The 19,209-nt window shown below is 36.8% G+C and overlaps 2 protein-coding genes across 2 annotated transcripts; one reads left to right on the top strand and one right to left on the bottom strand.

The window, feature by feature from the left end:
* Positions 1–215: 215 nt before the first annotated feature.
* Positions 216–8,237, top strand: LOC140036873 (uncharacterized). Its single transcript, XM_072079899.1, has 12 exons — positions 216–514; positions 1,261–1,407; positions 1,503–1,685; positions 3,044–3,126; positions 3,220–3,418; positions 4,520–4,641; positions 5,246–5,312; positions 5,505–5,555; positions 6,301–6,353; positions 6,486–6,696; positions 7,188–7,358; positions 7,777–8,237. The coding sequence occupies exons 1-12, from the start codon at positions 458–460 to the stop codon at positions 7,837–7,839; spliced, it is 1,407 nt and encodes a 468-aa protein (XP_071936000.1). The 5' UTR covers positions 216–457; the 3' UTR covers positions 7,840–8,237.
* Positions 8,238–8,707: 470 nt separating this feature from the next.
* On the bottom strand, positions 8,708–17,666 carry LOC140036872 (chloride channel protein CLC-c-like). Its single transcript, XM_072079898.1, has 7 exons — positions 17,187–17,666; positions 16,149–16,349; positions 15,650–15,827; positions 14,251–14,513; positions 13,473–13,742; positions 11,276–12,416; positions 8,708–9,336 (listed from the first exon to the last, which is right to left on the bottom strand). Exons 1-7 carry the CDS (start codon positions 17,483–17,485, stop codon positions 9,238–9,240), a joined length of 2,451 nt encoding a protein of 816 aa, XP_071935999.1. The 5' UTR covers positions 17,486–17,666; the 3' UTR covers positions 8,708–9,237.
* Between the last annotated feature and the right edge of the window lie 1,543 nt (positions 17,667–19,209).

Genomic DNA, 19,209 nt, shown 5'->3' with positions numbered 1-19,209 from the left:
TCAGGCCTCTTCATTAACACAAAAAATCCACATGACGTTTATAACTTAGAAGTTTAAGAAACAACAAAAAGTAAAAAAAAAAAAATTATAAAAGATGTAGATAATGAACAAAAGCTTAACTGTACAAGAAGAAGAAACACGTGCACCCCTATTTCTGACGTTTTGTAAACAAAAGCGTAATCTTTGAAAAAACCAGGGGGCAAGTCGCGAAATTCAGTCTTTATCTTTTCGGCCCCAAAGCACGCGATTTTTTATTTTTTATTTTTTAACAACACAAGGCATGCGAAAATCGAGTCTGAAAGTACACATTTGCGAGGCACTTGAGAGTTGCGGCAACTATAAAATCTTAGCCACATACATTTTTTTTGGGAAAACTTTTTTTGAAAAAAAAAAAAGGAAAAAAGTGAGCTTTGGCCATCATTCCTCCTGGTCTGAACTTTGCTGAGCCTTTTCGGCCATGGCGATGGCCATGGCTGCTTCTTCTACATTTCTTGGACACGTCCCACTTACCCTTGTAAGCTGCTGCATCCATCTTTGTTTCTTCCTTTCAATTTTTCCTTTTCTTTTTTTTTGTCTTTTTATAATAAATTAAGTTCCATGGTTAGCTGCTAATTTTAGAATTCTTGCTCAAAGGTACAGGAATTGCATGCTTTACCTGTAAAATGAACAGTGTGCAGACATGTAGATGCACATGTTTTATCTAAATTCGTTGTATTTTGCTGAATAGAGAAAATTATTTTTGGGCTGGATTGGAAAAGTTCATATATTTCAAACCCAGACTAGTGACTGAGTAGAGGACTGAATGAGCTACCCATGACTGTCCAATTAAAGTCGATGTATTAAAGGAAACATGATCTTGCACCCTTTTCGTATACGTGCATTTTGTTTACGTTTGTATCATAATTAGGAGGGTTATTATATTAGTTCTCGAATTTATAAAGAGCAGGACTGGAAATTTTTTATTTTTATGCTTCTTGATTGATTTTCATGAGTCAGTTCAAGGAATGATCGTGGTGTCAACTGGCTTATGCTAGGTTGCATGTACTGTTTCATTCTGTTCGCTAGTCCTGAGGAATTATGGATAGAAGGGTCCTGTCCAGTTTGGATGAAATGTTATGAAACTCATCAATTTCAGTACATTTGGTGCTGTAATACTTGTTGCTTTACATAACTTTACTGATTACTATTTGATAATGTGGTTACAAATGCCACCAAGACTTTATATTACGGAAAATATGATTATTAGTTTTGCATTTGTAGCATAATCCATCATGTAGACAATGCGTCCAGAATCCGGTTTCAACATTCCGCGTAAATGCTCTATTTTGGGGACAAAAGAAGTCTGTGGAACCTGCTAACAGGGATGTTTCTTTGGGGAGTTTCACATTTAAAGAGCCTGGCTCAAAGGTATTTTTTGTCTCTCAGTCGTGTAAAAGTTTCAAGGAAACAGCTCCTAACATTGTACATGTTGTGTTACTATGTTTTCGTTATTTTTGTGTCAGGGAGATATGTCAGACTCAGAGAGAGTCAAAACCATTTCAGTTTCAGTGGTTCCCTCAATCATAGAGGTCTCATCCAGTGAATGGGATGCATGCTGTTTTGATGCCACAGGTCCTGAACAATTTAATCCATTTACTACCCATGGTTTTTTGTCAAGCTTGGAGGAATCAGGTTGTGCCGTTAAGGTGAGAGACAACAATTTAAGAAAATTATCTCCATGATGTATACTTTGATGGATTTAAACTGTTAGCAAGAAAATTATGCCAGTGGGATATTCTAAACTTCACATCAAGATGGAAATATTTGTCCTTTTTTTGTTTCTTTGTGAGTCACATATGGCAATCTACTTGTGTATTTTGACTAAGCACATTCTGAAGTTACTAGAGATGAACTTTTCTGTTTCAACAATGACAGCCTCTCAAAATGACTTTTACTCCTTATGTTCATCAACCATATTCTTGCCCTCTCAGAAAGTTGGCGCTTATGCGCTGCTTCTTACTGACCCATATATTATGTGGTATATGGAACACAAGCTTAAGGCACTACCTTTGTACATTTACTTGCATTTACAGGGCATCTTTGACCATTTGGTGGTCAGTTTAAGCAATTTCTCTGTGGAGCTTTGAAGAATTAAGTTGGGAAAATCAAGGATCTCATTCAGTAAAATTAGGTACCAGAAGTTTTAGATTTATGGTGGTGAAGTAAAATGAAGCAAGTTGTAAAACGTACTGTGCTAGTCTTGAAACTCAAGGGTTTAAAGAGATTAGATATTTATTGATGCCTTGTGGGTTAATATTTTGGAAAAAGTTTGGACTTGGAAGAGATGGCGAAGGGCATCCTTGAGGCGGAGGAGAAGAAATCAGGGTGTGAAAGGAGAAAAAGAAAAGGGAGAAGAGTTTATGACATTTTTAAAATTTTATTAGTTAGCAAAACTCCAAGTACACAGTGAATTTAAGCTTCACTAGATTGAACAAAACCTTCTAAACAATGTAATCAGCCTGATGATGTCACGAATGAATTTTATTTCTTTAACAAAAAATTCTGGCATCGTGCACTATATTAACATTATAAGGTAGCAAAATTAAATACTCCTGAAGTAAAACAAACGAAACCTGAAGCTTAGATTGCTAAACTCTAGGTAAAAAGTATATTAAAAATCTTCAACGAGTCACCTACAGGATCGCATGTAGACCTTCCATTGGCTTGCTTTCTAACAAAGTGAAAACTTTAGCATTAATTGATTGATTGATTGATCTATATGTGATTGACAGAGATGCATACCATTTTTTCCTTAGAGTATAATTGTAAAATGAGTAAATAACATCCATTTCTCTTTGTGATGTGATGAGTATAGATCCTTGGGCACCTATTAAAGGGATGTCATGCATGCGGAGTTAATTCTTTTGGATATTCTCTAGATTGTCCGATAAAGGCATTCTACAGTTAATTCTTCATATGGACATTAATTGACTTTTACTAACTTCATTCCTTTTCTTTTAGAAATCACCCTTAATGTAAGTTAGCTCATATGTTGCTATTTCAGGAGACAGGTTGGATAGCACAACATATAGTAGCTCGGGATGAGTGTAATACTGTTTTAGGTGTTGTTCCCCTCTACCTGAAAAGGTCATGCAATTCTATTGTTGAATTCATTTGTACATTGTCTGTAACTACTCACATAATTCTAATGGTCCATGTCTTTATGGCGATATCCTGCAGCCATTCTTATGGTGAATATGTATTTGATCATTCTTGGGCAAATGCTTACTATGGCTATGGTGCAAGGTACTATCCTAAATTGCAGTGCTGCGTGCCTTTCACTCCTGTTACTTGCCAGAGGATCTTGCTTCGTAACACATTATACAAGGATAAAATCTTTGACATTTTAGTATCTGCAATGAAGGATCTGACAACCAAGGTATTGTTGGGAATTGATTCCCTTCTACTTCTTTTTCTCTTGCTTTTCAGATAATTTATATCTCTATATATTTGAGCATGTTAGAATTGAAATTAGTTGATGACTTCATGTACATAATGGTTGATATGTATTCCTAAACAAAGAAAAGGAATTAGTAGAGAATGCAGGGTTTTTGTTTTGAGAATGTTAGAGTGCAGTACTGAGAGCAAGGAACAGTTGAATAACTATGTTGCAAAGATACTGAGTAGTCAAGTTGTTTTTAAGAGGTGTAGAAAGGTTTTCTTTCTGAAATCTGACAAATTAAAGAAGGTACAGCAATGAATAAGGTGTTGGAGAAATATTGAGGCTTGGACCTAGTTTTCCATGCTTGATACTAACTCAGACAAAGGGTATCTGGCTCAGGCTGGTCAGGCCTGAGCAATATGGCCTCAGTAATACCAATTTGGCAGGGTTTTGTTGAGCATGGGAAGTGCTTGGTCCTCTGCCTTGTTTATGTTTCTATGCCTTATTTATATTGCTATCGTTGTTTTGAATACACTATGACCCTCGGACTTCTTAAAAGGAGTAGGAAAGTGGACAATCTATGTGATGAAGCCTCTGTTAGTTTCTTTTCCTCTGGTGGGATCTTTCTACAACACATATTACTCAACATGAACTGATGATCTAATGAGATTGTTATGTCAATGCCAATCTTTTATCTGTTGAGTTTGGCTTGCATAGCATATTCTTACAACTTCTACTAGGTAATTTTATCCTAGACCTTAAGGTAGGACCTCTTGTGTGGGCTACATATTTATTTTGGGTGCTTAATGTCATGTTTCTCATCCTTATTACTTACATCCCCTCCCCAATGTAAGTACATGCCAAGGAGTTAGGAGTCTAAGTGAGCACTCCCCGAATCAGGTTTGATATTAAACATAACCATTTTCCTTCACTATACTGACCTCAAAAATAGGGAATGAATATTACTGATTTATGGATAAGCCTATTCAGTTAAGTTGAAACAGTGGATTATTTTCAAGTGATGGCACAAGCATAAGAGCATTGTGTCTCATTATGGAATTGATCCTTTTGCTAACATTTATGCTCATATGTAAACAGTTCCAGGTATCTTCACTGCACATTACTTTTCCTTCTGCTAGTGAGTGGGGCAAGTTGAAGGAAGAGGGTTTTCTTCAGAGGATCGGTATGCAGTACCATTGGAGAAATCGTAATTATAAAAGGTAATTATACATACTGTCATATGCTTGTTAATAAACCATATACTTATAGATTTAAAATTGGCATGACCTTGATGTGAATTTTAATTTCATGCCATTTTGCCCTTCTTGTGACCTGATGCTATGTCATTTGATAAAATTAGGGCTCAGGTATGAACCTCTGGCTTAATTAGAGGGGAAAAAACGTTAATTCAACTGGGCCTTACCACAACTCTGACTGATGTAGTGAAGCTTACATGTTTATGTTCTTTTTGTTAATTATAGTGAAAGGAAGTTGTTAGTGGTTTAATGTCTAATTCTTGTTTTAATTCCAAACAATGAGTTTTCCTTTTTTCAGGTCACAACTGAAACATAACTAAGCATCCATGTAGCCTTCTTATATCTCTGAATGAGTATCGCTTTAGTAATTATTTACTTATTCTTGGTTAGTGTTATCTGGCCCTTGTTCATTTTAGTTGTACCCTTTTCACATGCATAACTCATGGTCAAAGTTTAACTGTGGGTCTTGAAGTTGCAAGGACTTCTATACTTATTTTCATTCCTTTGTAGCAAAGAGTCTCAGATCATGTCATGATCTTTGCTGTTTTGGTATTGAATGGTTTCACAGTTTTGATGAGTTCTTGATGGATATGAAGCAAGGCAAAAGGAAAAATATTCGGCAAGAGCGCAAGAAGGTGGGCTTTTTCTTTTGTTGTTTGATGGTTTTCATGTTCTTGCAAATTTAGTACAAAACTTATGCTACTATCTCTTGAAGGCCTTAAGTATGTGATGTACAACTTGCTGAAGACAATTTGAGATAGTATGTTATGTTGTAGAACTTTGAGATACATATCAACTTGTTTAACGTATTAATTCTCTCCTTGCAGATTTCTGCTCAAAATTTGACCATGAAATGGCTAAGGGGAGATGACATCAAGGTCTGCAGGCTGTATTAATTTGTATGGTTATGTCCGGTTATTAAATGCGAGGAATGTTTAGGAGAATTTCAAATCCTAAAATGTTTTGTTCTTCTTCTTGTTTTGTAACGTTGTCATACTTCCTCTTCCAGTTTAATCTTTCTTGATTTTATGCCCCCCCCCCCCCTCTCTTACGGGGAAACTTGTGCAAGAAGAGGAGGAAGCAAACCAATAGTATCTTATATGTTTATCTCATCTTTTCTCTTATATTTTGCAAATCCTTCTAGCTGGCTTGTACTCTGATATTCTAGCAAGAGACAAAAGCACATACTTGTTCCATCTCTTTGCTCTTTCTTCAATTTTCCAGTTGAAGGCAAAAGATTTTCTTTGAACGATCTTCAGTGGATTCTCAATCCTTTACTACTTGTTTCTTTTAGTTCTCTGCGATAAGATAATGAATTGCAATATGTTATTATATTAAGACCATTACTAGCTGGTGCGTGATCGTTCCTGTTTCACTTTCACATTAACTGGTAATACTTGTGGCTTTCTTGAGCATACTTCTTGTTGTGGCATAATTTAAATTTTCCTCCTAAATTGCGTGCACTTCTTCTTTTGATTTACATGCATTATTTAACAATTATGACTTGTGAATCTTTAACAGTTTAATTTTTCTTTTCAATTAAGTACATTTACTTTTAAGTCATTTTTTGTGCCCTTAAAAATCTGTACTTACTTCCCTTTACCCGACATCTCATGTTGCCAGCCTGGGCATTGGGACACGTTCTACCAATTCTACCGAAACACCACTGATAACAAGTAAGGTTTATTTCTATGAATATGTCATAAGAAATTCTCGTTCTTTAATTGATTTTTACATAAATAATGTAGTACAGTAATTAACTTACAAGCACTTTCAATCTTTCTGATTATCTACTGATCATACCTTAGGTGGGGTAGTGCTTATCTAACTAGAGAATTCTTTCACAACATGGCTTCAAAGATGGGTGATCGTGTTTTACTTATTGTAGCTGAAGAAGGGGGTGAACTTGTAGCTGGAGCACTGAATCTTATTGGAGGGAACACATTGTATGGGCGCCTATGGGGCTGTCACCCAGAGGTTTACTATCCAAGCTTGCACTTTGAAGCTTGTTATTACCAGGTTCGAATTTATTTTCTGATTATATCAGTCAAGATGGAATATTGATCTATGGGTAGTATAACATGCAGGACACTAGACCTTTAGCTGGGTAATTGTACACTTCAATCTAAAATCAAAGAATACATGTTTTAGAGAAATGGTATCTAATGAAATTTATGCAAAGCCATTCCTAGGACGATCTTGCTCTTGCTTTTACAATATAATTTAAGTTTATTTCACTGGTCTTGTTATTTTAAATTTTGATTGACTAAGTTCTGAGGTCAAGGTTGCATACAAAGAAAAGCGCTTCTCATGTCAGTTCACTCTATTACAGGGCGAAATGTTTCTCTCTCAATCAACTTAAAAATCCTAGTAACTGTACGTAAGAAAGGTCTAATATGCTTAGATCTTCATCTGCATGTTAACAAGCTCCTATAGGGAAAAAAGAAGAACACCTTAGCTGTGAACAGATGGAAGCTTTTAATACATAATTTGGATTGATGATGTTTCAGGCAATAGAAGCAGCCATTGAATTTAAACTTGGTAAAGTAGAGGCTGGAGCTCAGGGTGAGCATAAAATTCAGAGAGGTTACCTGCCTGTGACTACTTACAGCAGTCACTATATACTGGATGAAGAGTTTAGAAAAGTGATAGCAGATTTTTTGGTACGGGAAGCATCTCAGGTAAATATATATTACCATCATTTGTCAGTAAGATGGACTATAATTCATTACTTATTTCTGTTGGCAATTTGATACATGTGATTAGTATGGTGGGTTAGAGTGGGGAGGATCTTAGACGTTGTTTAATGCGATTCTGCTTCACCAAATTGAATTGTGCACATGAAGTGGTATTGTTAAATTGTTTTGTTAGCTAGGCAGATCATTTAGCTTGCTTCAAACCTGATTTTCTACCCGCCTGGGGGAGGCGTATGTGTTGGTTTAAATAATAGAAACAGAAAATAGGGTAATCTCTTTTCGTTAGATTCCACCCTCTGTTTGGCTCAAAAATTCCAACCTTTTGTTTAATTTTTAGTTTCTTGGAAATCTAATAGTTTGTTAAATTGGTTTTAATTCAACATACTCTGAAATTCTTCCGCAGGTAAACCTTGTTCTGAAGTTGCTAAATGATTCCGGTCCTTTCAAGGAGGATAAATCTAGTTGAAGGACTCAACTTCCTTGTCTTGGTAATAGCTCTCCGACCTCAGCAATTCCCATTCAGGACTAGGGATCAAGTTGCATCTTTGCCATGTGGACAAAGATGGTCAATTTCAGTAGGGGCAAACATATAGATCAGACAGTTCCATCTTACGTTTATAAAGCGGATGGGATGATTTTGTACAGGTTTTGACATTTTACAGCATATAACCTATAATGGCAAAGATAGAAAGTCTAGCCGGATGGGTAGAAAAATAGGACAAAGTAAACTAGTGCTATAGCCCTTTTATAGTGCGAGCGACTGGTGGGATGAATTGCAGCTGTAGGCAATCTTCTGTATACGTGTTCACAAGTGCAACTTATTCTTCATGTATCCATAGCGTTTGAAAAGTCACAGTTAATTCATTGACTTGTCACTTTCTGATACTCTAAAATTAGCTAATTCTGACTGCCTTGGATGTTTACATTGTTAGAACTTGGCATTTCATGATGAAGTTGAAAAGTTTGAAATCCTCGCATTCCAGCCTCTTGTTCATGATGGAGATGATGATCTTCTACATCGACTATTTCTTCTGTTTTCAAGCAGATTTATGTGTTTGCATATAATTGGACTCGCTCTTCTTAACATGCACTTGTTAATTCTGTTTTTTCTGAATAAAGGAATTTGCACTTGTCCATTGATGCTTTTTGCCTATTTAGAGGAGATTATAACACTATACTATATAAGGTTCAAGTTTTTCCCCTCTTGCAGATTATTTGAACGGTGCGCGCAGAGAAACTTTCTTTTCCAATGTTAGTGAAATTTTATTAAACCAGGCTCTGTAGGTGCATATCAGTATCTCATCCACACACGCAAACAAGCAAAGAAACACACATCACAAATTACTTCAGGCCCTTCTCTATCGTTAAAAAGGCTACCTTTACAACTGAGCAAAATTCTTGACCAAGTCGTAGTTTCTATATGACTTGTTGATTCATTACAAGAAGAATGTGGATGGCACAACGAATTGATGATGCGAGTATTACCATCATTCTTATACCTTGACACGATATCATTTTTGTTTTTTATTACTGTGTACAGATATATACAAAGAACATTGCTGCCAAAACCAGACAAATCCATGGGAGACATACCAAAGAGTGACAGGCATTCAGTCAACTGGCCTGGCTGAAATACGGTGAAGGGGTATATGGTGGCCGATGATCAATTCAAAGAAGGGCTAAGAACTACCGAGGCTAGCCACCCCAGTTTTGACTTTCAACTGAAACAGGCTCCAGCGTATCATGCCCTATTGCCCTCTTCTCCTTAAACATCAAGCATCAGCGTATCAAAGAAATGATGGTAATCAAGCAGAGACTCGAACTCACTCGGCACGGCACTTAAGGCCTAGTCCACCTGCCTGTGCTACATGACCTTGTGGGCACGAGTAAGGTGTGGATAGAGCCCCAAGACATGCTCAGGCATAAAGTCATGCCTAGTTAAGATTCCAACAATTGGCGGTCTCTGCAAAGTATGAAAACGAGTGTTAGCTAAGAGAAACATTGATTTCCAACCAAAAAGAGGACTACACATTTAACTTCGCCAAAAAAGCCTATAAGGTGGATGTCCTGAGATACACGAGAGATGCACAAGAGCAAGGAACAACTTTTTCTTCGTTCTATTTCACCTTTAGGCCTCAGCAAAGTGCCGATTGTTGGCTTTCAAGTAAATAAAACTCCCTCCCCTTTTGGCAGCACATTTGCTTGTAATCTAGAATCACCTTTCCTTCCTACTAATGGTAGGCAATAGAACGGTCAAAACAGTAGTGTAAGACGGGAGAATTACGGTAAATAGTTCTCTGTCCCCTACGTGACCAATATCCATATTGAAGCTTTTTTACTCTCTCCTTTTTGGTGCATTGTCATTTGACAGTAATCTTACTTGCAATTTAATTGCAAGATAGGTTCCTATGTAATTTTCTCTTTTTATCCTTGTACCTGTACCTGTATGTTTCATTATTATTTCTTCTTATTTGATTTTTGTTTCCTTGGTAGGTCTTCCCTTTTTCCTGTCTTCTGTAAATTACCCATTTGACCTCAACATTCAGCCCCACATCAAAAGTTAAACCCTCGACTCTTACAGTAGAATCATAATCCCGCATCGAGGGACCTGCATACCCCCCTATCCTGGAAACTGCTGATTAGACTTCACCTCCCAAAACTCGCATATAGACACTTAAACCCAAATTTCTTGGTTTCTCCCACCACTTACTAACAAACCCAGCTCTCTTCCAGCACCAAACCTCTTCTTCCCTTCTGTATCACTGAACTCATTGACTCCCCGTGTCTTCAATGTCTAGGAAAATGAATATACACCAGAAAGGCAAGACCGAAAAATGAACCCGGCCCTTTTTTCTTTTTTCTTTTACTTTTTTTGAAAGGGCAGAATATTTTTAGTATGATGTTTTGATCCTTAAGTTGTTAAAAATTATTAACATATCTCAAATATTTCATACTTTATAAATGTTGTCTTAAAGTTTGGTGTTATTTTTCAATTAAATCCATAATTTTAATTCTAAACTTGTTAATGCTTATTCAAAATATAAATTGCTACTTGATTGCTCTAATTTATTTGTATTTTCTTATTAAATATATTTGAAACATCAAATATATATGAATATACCTTTATTAATATTAACATGTTATTAAGTATTTTACATATAATATTTTAATTTTTAAATAAATTTTATTTATGACGTCATCCGGTTCAACCCCTATCGAACCCGGTTCAACCCATTGACCTCTGACCCCTGAGCTCGATATCCGGTCCGGTTCTGAAAACATAGGGCAAGACTGAGAAAGGAAAGCAAACCGATAGCATTGAGTCAGCAATAAAGAGGTGGTGGAAACTGTGTGTAATTAGAGACTCAAGCTAGGATCGTGGCAGAAGAAGGGGTTGACTTGAAAGGTAAGGGATAAAGCTTGGACAGAGGAGATGTTACAGGTGAACATACGTGTATAAATGAATAATGTGATCGCTTTATTGTGCTTTGGAAAAATATGTGTATGTGTGTGTATAAAATGAGTAAAACTGTAGAAACAAAGGGTGATTTTGAGCCGAAAAAGCCTTGGCCTGGTGCTTAAGGTTGAGGCCTCAGGAATTAGAGGTCTCAGATTCAAATTCCTCTTCCCCCTCCCCACTTCTTAAACCCCACACCTTCTCTGCCATAATATTAAAAATATAAAAAGAAGAGGTTAATTTTGCATAACCAGTAATGCTTTTGAAAACATCATTGTTACTTGATAGTTCTTGGGGATGTTTAGGAGACCAAGCATAATAAGGGGAAACGAAGAATGCATTAAAAAGGAGGAAGCCTTTATTCCTATCCTAACATAACGAAGTTCAAAGCAATAGAGAAACAAATATATGCATTCTTTACCAGTAAATAGATGAATAATCTTACCCCAGGTTTCTTTGGGACAACACAGAGGTGTCTAAGACCAAGCTCTCGAAATAGAAGTGCAGCTTTGGCCAGGGACATTGTCTCCACAACCATGTATGGAGACGTATTAGTTATTGGGTGAAGGTCAATGTACATCTCCATCTCCTCGGCAGTGATTTCCAGATCCTCTACCTTAAGACCCTTTCCCAATCCTGGCTTTGCAAAATCAAACGCATGAAACCTCTTTAATATTTCCAATCCAGTGGATACTGGATGCTTCAAAAAGTTTTTCCCTTTCAGAAGAACAAGCAAGTGAGACCTTAAAACCAGCCCACATAGTTCTGGAGCTTCGGAAAGAGGTGGCTCATCAATCACCGGGAAGCCATTATGTCTCGTTAATCTGAGTGCGTGTAAAATGTTACCCACTTTTTCAACACCAGAAAATGTTATCAAGGGGCCAGAACAAACATCTCCTGCAACCAACTGCCGCATATATGGTTCAGCATGAGCTTCCAAGTAAGGCAAACCCTTCATCTTCACTATTTGGTCATAAACACCCTTATTGAAACTATCAGCTACAGTTTTTGATATTAGGAGAACAAGCATCATCAGTGGCAGCATTAACAGATCATTAGTCAGCTCAAGCAGTATGACACACAGTGATACTGTCATTCTCATCGTGCCACCAAGGAAAGATGCAGCTCCAAGCACAGAAAAGAGGCCAACACCAAGACCAGAAGAAGACCCCAGGACCATCTCCACAAGGCGTCCAACAAGGCGTCCATATGAGGATCCAGCAAGTATGACAGGGATGAATAACCCGGAGGGAACAGCAATTCCATAAGTAACAATACCAAGAAAATATACAGCAACAAAGAAGACAACAAGTGTGGACAGGTGAAACTCGTGAATATTTTTTGAGCTAAATAAATTACGGATGGCATCATCACTGGTGTTAAGGAGAAGGGAAGCAAGATCATTGTACTGTCCTGGCCCACATTGGAAACTTTTGTAGTCTCCAGATTGACCTACTGTGGGGCAATCTTCCTCGATTCCAGTGGGACAGGGTGTGCACTTTGCAAACCAAGGCAGGCCGTAAGAGCAACAAGAGGTCAGGAGAGAAATGAAGATGACGAGTAGAACTTTGAAACCTGGACCCCTCCTGAAATTCATCTTGAAACATCAGCAAAGCCGATATCATGGATATCCCAGTAAGAAATAAAGTATAATACTATGTTTAGTACACTCTGATAATCCAAATTGGAAGAGACTCTGAAGATAAACCTTTCAAGTTATATCTAAAATGAAGTCAACAGGAAATAAATCCAAATGTGTGAATAAATAAAATGGAAATTGTTAAGAAGATGAAGTTTGAGAAGCATAACAATAATGAGAGAAAAATGAATGGCATGTTTCTGTAAGAGTTCAATGATGTTTTTCTGGTATCATTACACAAACTTCTCAAGCTTATCTGCCAACTCTCATATGGTTGCAGAGGAAAAGGTGTAAAGGACTAGTAACAAAGCATTTCTGGAGATCATACAACTCTTTAAGTCTGTTAAATATGATGATCACTTTCCAAGATGTTAAATAATTAAGAGTTGCATGGACTGACACCTCGTTCGATCAAGCAGAAGTGTAGCAGATGCTATAGCAGAAATTTGCAAAGTTTCGTACTTTCTCTTTATGTGCCAAACAACAATTGAGAGCACATTACATTGGAAAATATTTTCTCTTATTCCATTTGAAAAGGGAAGGACAAAGGAGGGATATAATACAAGGAAAGTGATTCTTCATCAGTAGATTATATTAGATTCTCACAAGTTGAAGATATATTTCCCTAAGTGTAAAAGATACCAACAAGAATGTTTATCTAAAAGAACCTATATCTGATTAAATTGTATCAGAAAATTATTCTCTCTTTCTGTGCCTACTAAATCATTTTTTGCATCACAACGACCATCAAACTCTTAAAGGTGTGTAAGTTTGGCCATTCCAACAGTTTTAAATATTAGGTAAACAAAAAGCACTGTACACAAAGCCTTGAAGATATCAGAAATGTTAAAGTTCCCAAAAAATTACACCTTCCAGAGTTCAGTGGCTTGTTGATATAAAAATTTGATTTGCCAGTTAAAACTTCATGGCAGATTGTGTTTATTGGGCATTTAGCTTTCTTAGCCTAATATGCTTATCCCAAGAAAGGCGTTAGATGACATACTCATTGATGATGCTGTAAGTTTTAAGCACCTTGTCCACAAGAAAGTTGTAGAGGCTTCCAAAGATGCCTCCAAGAACTCCAATCAATATAACTGCAAGTACATCTGGGGTCGTATAAGCAGGTACTGCAGAACTAACATCAAACATGATCAAACCACCTTTTCCAAATAGCCCACATTTTCCGCTCCCACAAAAAACCATTAGACCCCTCAATACCACAGCGACTACTGCAGTTGTGAAAAAGGTCCTCCACAGAAGAGCACTCCTCCACCTACAACAGATTAGCAAAAAGATGAATTTCTGGAAATTTTTTAAGGACATGAAAGCAAATGGCAAATGTACAACCTGTATCGTACAACCTTCGAAATTTCCTACTATTGAGTCAGATTCTTTATCAGCTCCCCCCTCCTATTTATTTTACGTAGTTTAGGAATTTGAAATAAACTCAGTTTTTTTACCCTTTTCCAAAAAAAAAAAGGAAGACGAGACAACTATGCAAGAATGTTTTTTCTTCTTCTTCTTCTTTTTCTTCTTCTTCTTCTTCTTCTTATCCCTCTCCCTAATAGCACACACTGTTTTGGCACCAAAGATGCCAGAATAAAATTTATTATATATATGTTATGAGCTAATTCACAGTTTAGCAGATTTAACCAAATGTGTCAGTCATTACATTGTGCTAATCAAATCCCGATATCTACCATGAGAGGTATATCTACACGCAAATACTGAAAACTGTTGTTTGTGTGGTATGCGTCATGTGCAGAGATAGAGAGAGAGACCATGAGGCTGCTTCTTCAAGGGCAAAAAGGACGCCACCAACTGGAGCACGGAAAGCAGCTGCAACACCAGCAGCAGCTCCACAGGTGATCAAATCCCTTCGGTCACGGTCATTTTTGAAATATCTAAGCCATTTCCATGTCAAATGATACTTGCGTGAACCTCCCTGTCCAAGCAAGTTGGCAATGCAAGCACCAGTGTGTACCATGGGTCCTTCCTTGCCTACAACAAATCCAGCAGCAACTCCAAATATGGAACCGAATATCTGCCAAAATTCCATCTTCCTGTTAGACTTTCAGAAAGTAAAATCATAAATGCCACAATCAAACAAATGTATGCATGAAATGAAAAGAACCCTTTAGCCTTTCTCTCTGCAAGGACCTCTAAAAGAATTCCTTCATGAACTCTTTGGTCTTTCCATGTATTCTCGGCATGCAAGAGAACAATCAAGTGCTAGTGCAAAAGTTACAAAGCCACGAGAATTGGTAGCAACAAAAAGCAATGACGATATTGTTCACATTCAAGATGAATGTTATAGATGACAGTTGCAGAAGGAAATCTCAACACAGAAGAGAAATCACTGAAACTGCAAAATTTAGAATAGGATCCACTTAGATTGTTACTCAGTTGAAAGAAAACAAATAATAAGAGCCCATCTAAACAACCCAGCTAACTCTTGTATGAATGTTTCATGGAACTTTTGCTACGGGGTAACAATGGCTGCTGAGCCGAGATTCAACATGTGCAAGGTCCTTTTTGGGCAGGTCATGCACCTATTTAAAAAGAGCCAAAAAACTTAGGAGTAAAACTCAAATACTTACTGTAGATAGAGAACTGGAAAACAATCATGTAAGTTACTGTTGTTTATCACGTGCATACACAGAGACAGGATTATCCACACCAGGCTGACTATTTGATTAACAAAAGATACCGAGGAGTTTCAATCCCATCAAGAACCAGCCCAGCACATTTTTCTTTTCGACCTTCTTGTCTTTTTTACAGAAGCATCTTCAAACTGTCTACTTGGCTTCCACATGGAATTTTAAGAACCATGCTTAATCAGCAAAAAACCATTGAAAAAAATTTCTGAACAAGTCTGATATTTCATGGACTTATATGTTGTTAAATCCAAAGCCAATTTGTGTAAGGAGACAAAAGAAGACATTATGAGCCTTTTTTGATGTCACAATCAGGGAATATTGAGTTCATGCTGCATCTAACAACTCATCCACCTATTAGTTTCCAAAACAAAACTGAAAGCACTAAGGAAATAACAATTATGCACGGAAGATAGAGGATCCTCCAGTTCAGTGGAGGTGAATAACATGATCCATGAGTAAAATAGCACTAATTTTCCAGTCATTTATCAGAAAGAGAGAGAAGAAGCTAGCGCGTACCAACCTTCACAAATAGCGTGCTTGGAGCCAGTATAGAATGAGCATCCACACCATTAAGATAGGCTTTCACCTCAGGTATACCAGACCCAGCTGCTGCAGGAGCAATGAATGCACATAGCACTGCAGCACAAACTGCCAGAACTACATTGCAACCAGCATATGCTGCAAATGCCAAAAAGTACCTGCACTAGAATCATCATTACTTCCTATTTCTGTTGAATTAAAAATGCAATACGAGAATATTATTATCCGCAAGAAAAATGGTTATCAACTGCCAGCAAATTATGGACACAAAAGAAGTTCACAACTTACAATGTTAGCACCACTGCAAAATAGAGGGTTATCAGCAGGAATTCATGCGAGAGGATCCTGAATTACTCCTATGAACTTAATATTAACTTAATTGGCCATTAACATTCAACAATCTCACATCTTTTGCACATATTTCTTCTTCACTTCAGAAGAACTCTGCAAATGCAACACGATGTGGAAATTAAACTTACTGATGCTTAAGCATTAGGCTGTTTGTAAGTAGGAACTTGAAACCAGCAATATTTTCCACTGCAAGATTATTGAAGAAGCCTACAAGGCCAGTGCACAATCCAATGAGAAGAGCAAGTGTCCACTTGAGAAAAACATACTGATATATCTCAACCTTCTTCCTCGACCTCCAATCCTGCTTAAAAAGTTCATTTTCAATGATCCTGCAAAATTGCAATTAAACATAAAGGGTTGAAAACAGTTGATTCATAGGATAATTTACATTATTTAGTCAACAATAAGCCTCTCACATGATTAAGTCAATTAATCAAGACAACAACATAGTATGACATACAATTAGTAATTCTGGCTTTAAAAATTTCAATTTAGATCAAGAAGATCCAACATGAAGATTTCCTTAATGCCAGGCAGACATCATTGTTAACATTGTTGCGTGATTGACTAGGCTGCAACTAAGCCGAGTCAAGCTTGAGTACGACCTTATCGAGCTTTGTGCGACTAAAATCAGTTTCTTGAGTACTTGCGCTACGGGTTTAAATTCTCAACTCAAAGCAGTACTCAAACTCAACTTGAGCCTCAGCTTCAACATTACCCAGTCAGCAAATATAAATGCATAAGTAGCCACATAAGAAGTTCAAAAGAAATGGATCAAATTGTAGAAATAAAAAAAATGAAGCAAAACAAGCCCCGCTCCCCCCCCCCCACCCAACAAGAAACACATCCATTAGCTAGAAATGAAGCACACAGTAAGAAAAATGCTTGATATCTGGATGAATTCCAGCACCAATTTGCTTTAATCAAAGACATTTGGAATATTCTTTAAAACTTGTTCCTCCTTCTCCATGCCTATGACATTATTTCTCGCAAACCTGGATCAAATCTTCAAGGCTCAGTTATTTTGACATACATAGACAATTTTTTTTTGTTTTGGGGTTTTGGGGTTTTTTTTTTTTTTTGCTTCATTGGCGTTTGCATTCAAGCTAAACAAAGCATATAATTTATTCTAACAGTAAAAATGCCAAGGTAAAAATCTCTCTCACTCGTAATCGAGGCTTTCGATAGGAGAAACATTGGCACCAACAATGGCAATCTGAGAAGTAGTGTTAATTCTGCTCTTCGACTTCAGAAGCGGCTCCCTAAGAAGAAGACGATTCGCGGACTGTCCTCCAGCTCCAAATACATCGTGATCTCTCTCGTTCTCCGAAAAAAACGACGCCTTCCTCTCTATCTCCCTCCTCTCATAATTCTCATACACCACCTCCTCTCCTCCTCCGTCTCCTCCTGCTTCATTCTCTATATCTCCTCCATCCTCTCGTTCTCGTTGTCGCAGATATTCCATGAAAAATTCCCCTCTCTTCCTCCCCCTCTCAACAAAAAAAAAAAAATTAATGCAAACTTTTGGACACTTCTCGGGCTGCCATTACTACAGAAGATAAAAAGAAGAAGAAGAAGAAGGAAGAAGGAAGAAGACGCTTTTTATTTTTATTTTTGTTTTCCTTTATGATTAAAGTTAAAGAGGTGGGGGAAACATTAGAGAGAGGAGTTGCGTAATCTTTTATAACGCCTTCATATGGTAAGGTGAGGAATGATATATTTAACGAATAACACCCCCCAAAAAAAATATGAATAAAAAAGCAAGCTTTATTTATGGAAGTGGAACATTCATTTCAATGAATGGCGTCCCATTTCCATAGGAGCAAGTTTTGTTGCCCTGCCTGAACCTGATGAAATTTGTGAGTACACAGCCGGTGAAAGGAAGCTTTTTTCTGCTTTCTGGAATGAAATTAAAGGACGATACCCAGTAAAGATTTCTATCCTTTTTTTTTTTGGTCAAATAGTAAAGGTTTCTATCTGAATGGACAATAATTCACCAAAAATTTAATACAATAAATGACCAAAAAAAAAAGTGAAGATTTCTATCTAAATGGATAATAATTCACCAAAAAAATGAATTCGGCTCTGTTTGGATTAGCTGCTTTTTGGAATGTTTTTGAAAAAATTTACTATGACAGAGTTTTTATAGTATATTTTGGGATATTTAAGAGTAGAAGAGTTTTAAAATATATTTTGAGATTTTTTTAAATATTAAAAAAAATTTAGACTATATTTTAAATTACCTTTCAAAATACTTTTTAAAAATTTTAATAGTATTTGAAAAACTAATTTTAAAAAACTCTTCAATCCAAGCAGGCAATAATTCACAAAAAAGGAAAAAAAAAGTGAAGATTCCTGTCTTAATAGATAATAATAATTCACAAGATGTGGATAGAAATCATTGCTCATAACCGCAAGGAAACATTCCTCTCAAATGTGATATTCACTTGTACAGGTAGATGTATCAAATTTAGTATATTCAAACTTCAGAATTGTGGGGTGGCTTGCCTCCCATCAATGTCCCTCAATATGAGGTTTGTAATAAATCCATACGGGTGTGTGGTGCACCCGTCTGGTCTGATGGTGGTTCAGTCCCCATCAGGTTCCCCCGGCTCAGTTGGGCCATCTCATAGAGTAGGTTTCCCCTCCCCTTAGGAATAGGAGTAGGTTACACTAGGCTAGATGTGCCGTTAAGCTAAAAAAAAAAAAAAAAAAAAAAAAAACTTCAGAATTGAGTTTTACTAAACGCACCCAAATTAAATGTGGAGGGAAAACATTGCTCACAACCATAATTATTAATGCCAACATGTGGTTGTCTATTTTCATTAGACGGCAGTGATTTCTTGATTGAGCAGTGAGTAGATACTGCATGAAATCCTTTAGAGATGGCGGCACGGCACAGCGGGAGTTGCGTGTCACGTCCACCGAACAATCCAGCTATTAATTATATGATCTGTTAACATTATTGCAGCCATTAATAGATAGTTAAAAAAAAAAAATAGGAGTAAACTTTATTTGTAAGGTGTCAAAACTCGACCCCGACCGTCATTCGAAATATATTTTTTTATCTCATATATATTATATTATAAAAAATATTATCATAATTATTTTAAATAATATTCTATCAAAATTGCTGTTCATTCAAGCAGTTAAAAGAATCAAGCAAGCGACGCGAGCGAATGAGTAGAG

The sequence above is a fragment of the Coffea arabica genome, chromosome 2e (genome assembly GCF_036785885.1).
Source record: "Coffea arabica cultivar ET-39 chromosome 2e, Coffea Arabica ET-39 HiFi, whole genome shotgun sequence".
NCBI classification, from domain to species: Eukaryota; Viridiplantae; Streptophyta; class Magnoliopsida; order Gentianales; family Rubiaceae; genus Coffea; species Coffea arabica.
The sequence above is the reverse complement of the archived record's forward strand: the minus strand, read 5'-3'. Positions and strand labels throughout refer to the sequence as shown.

Coding starts and splice junctions, on each gene's coding strand:
- LOC140036873 (XM_072079899.1), top strand. CDS start 458: ATGGCGATGGCCATGGCTGCTTCTTCTACATTTCTTGGACACGTCCCA. Junction 3,127..3,219: donor GTTCCCCTCTACCTGAAAAG/GTCATGCAATTC, acceptor GATATCCTGCAG/CCATTCTTATGGTGAATATG. Junction 4,642..5,245: donor AGAAATCGTAATTATAAAAG/GTAATTATACAT, acceptor ATGGTTTCACAG/TTTTGATGAGTTCTTGATGG.
- LOC140036872 (XM_072079898.1), bottom strand. CDS start 17,485: ATGGAATATCTGCGACAACGAGAACGAGAGGATGGAGGAGATATAGAG. Junction 16,350..17,186: donor ATCGAAAGCCTCGATTACGA/GTGAGAGAGATT, acceptor GCAATTTTGCAG/GATCATTGAAAATGAACTTT. Junction 13,743..14,250: donor CTTGAAGAAGCAGCCTCATG/GTCTCTCTCTCT, acceptor AATCTGTTGTAG/GTGGAGGAGTGCTCTTCTGT.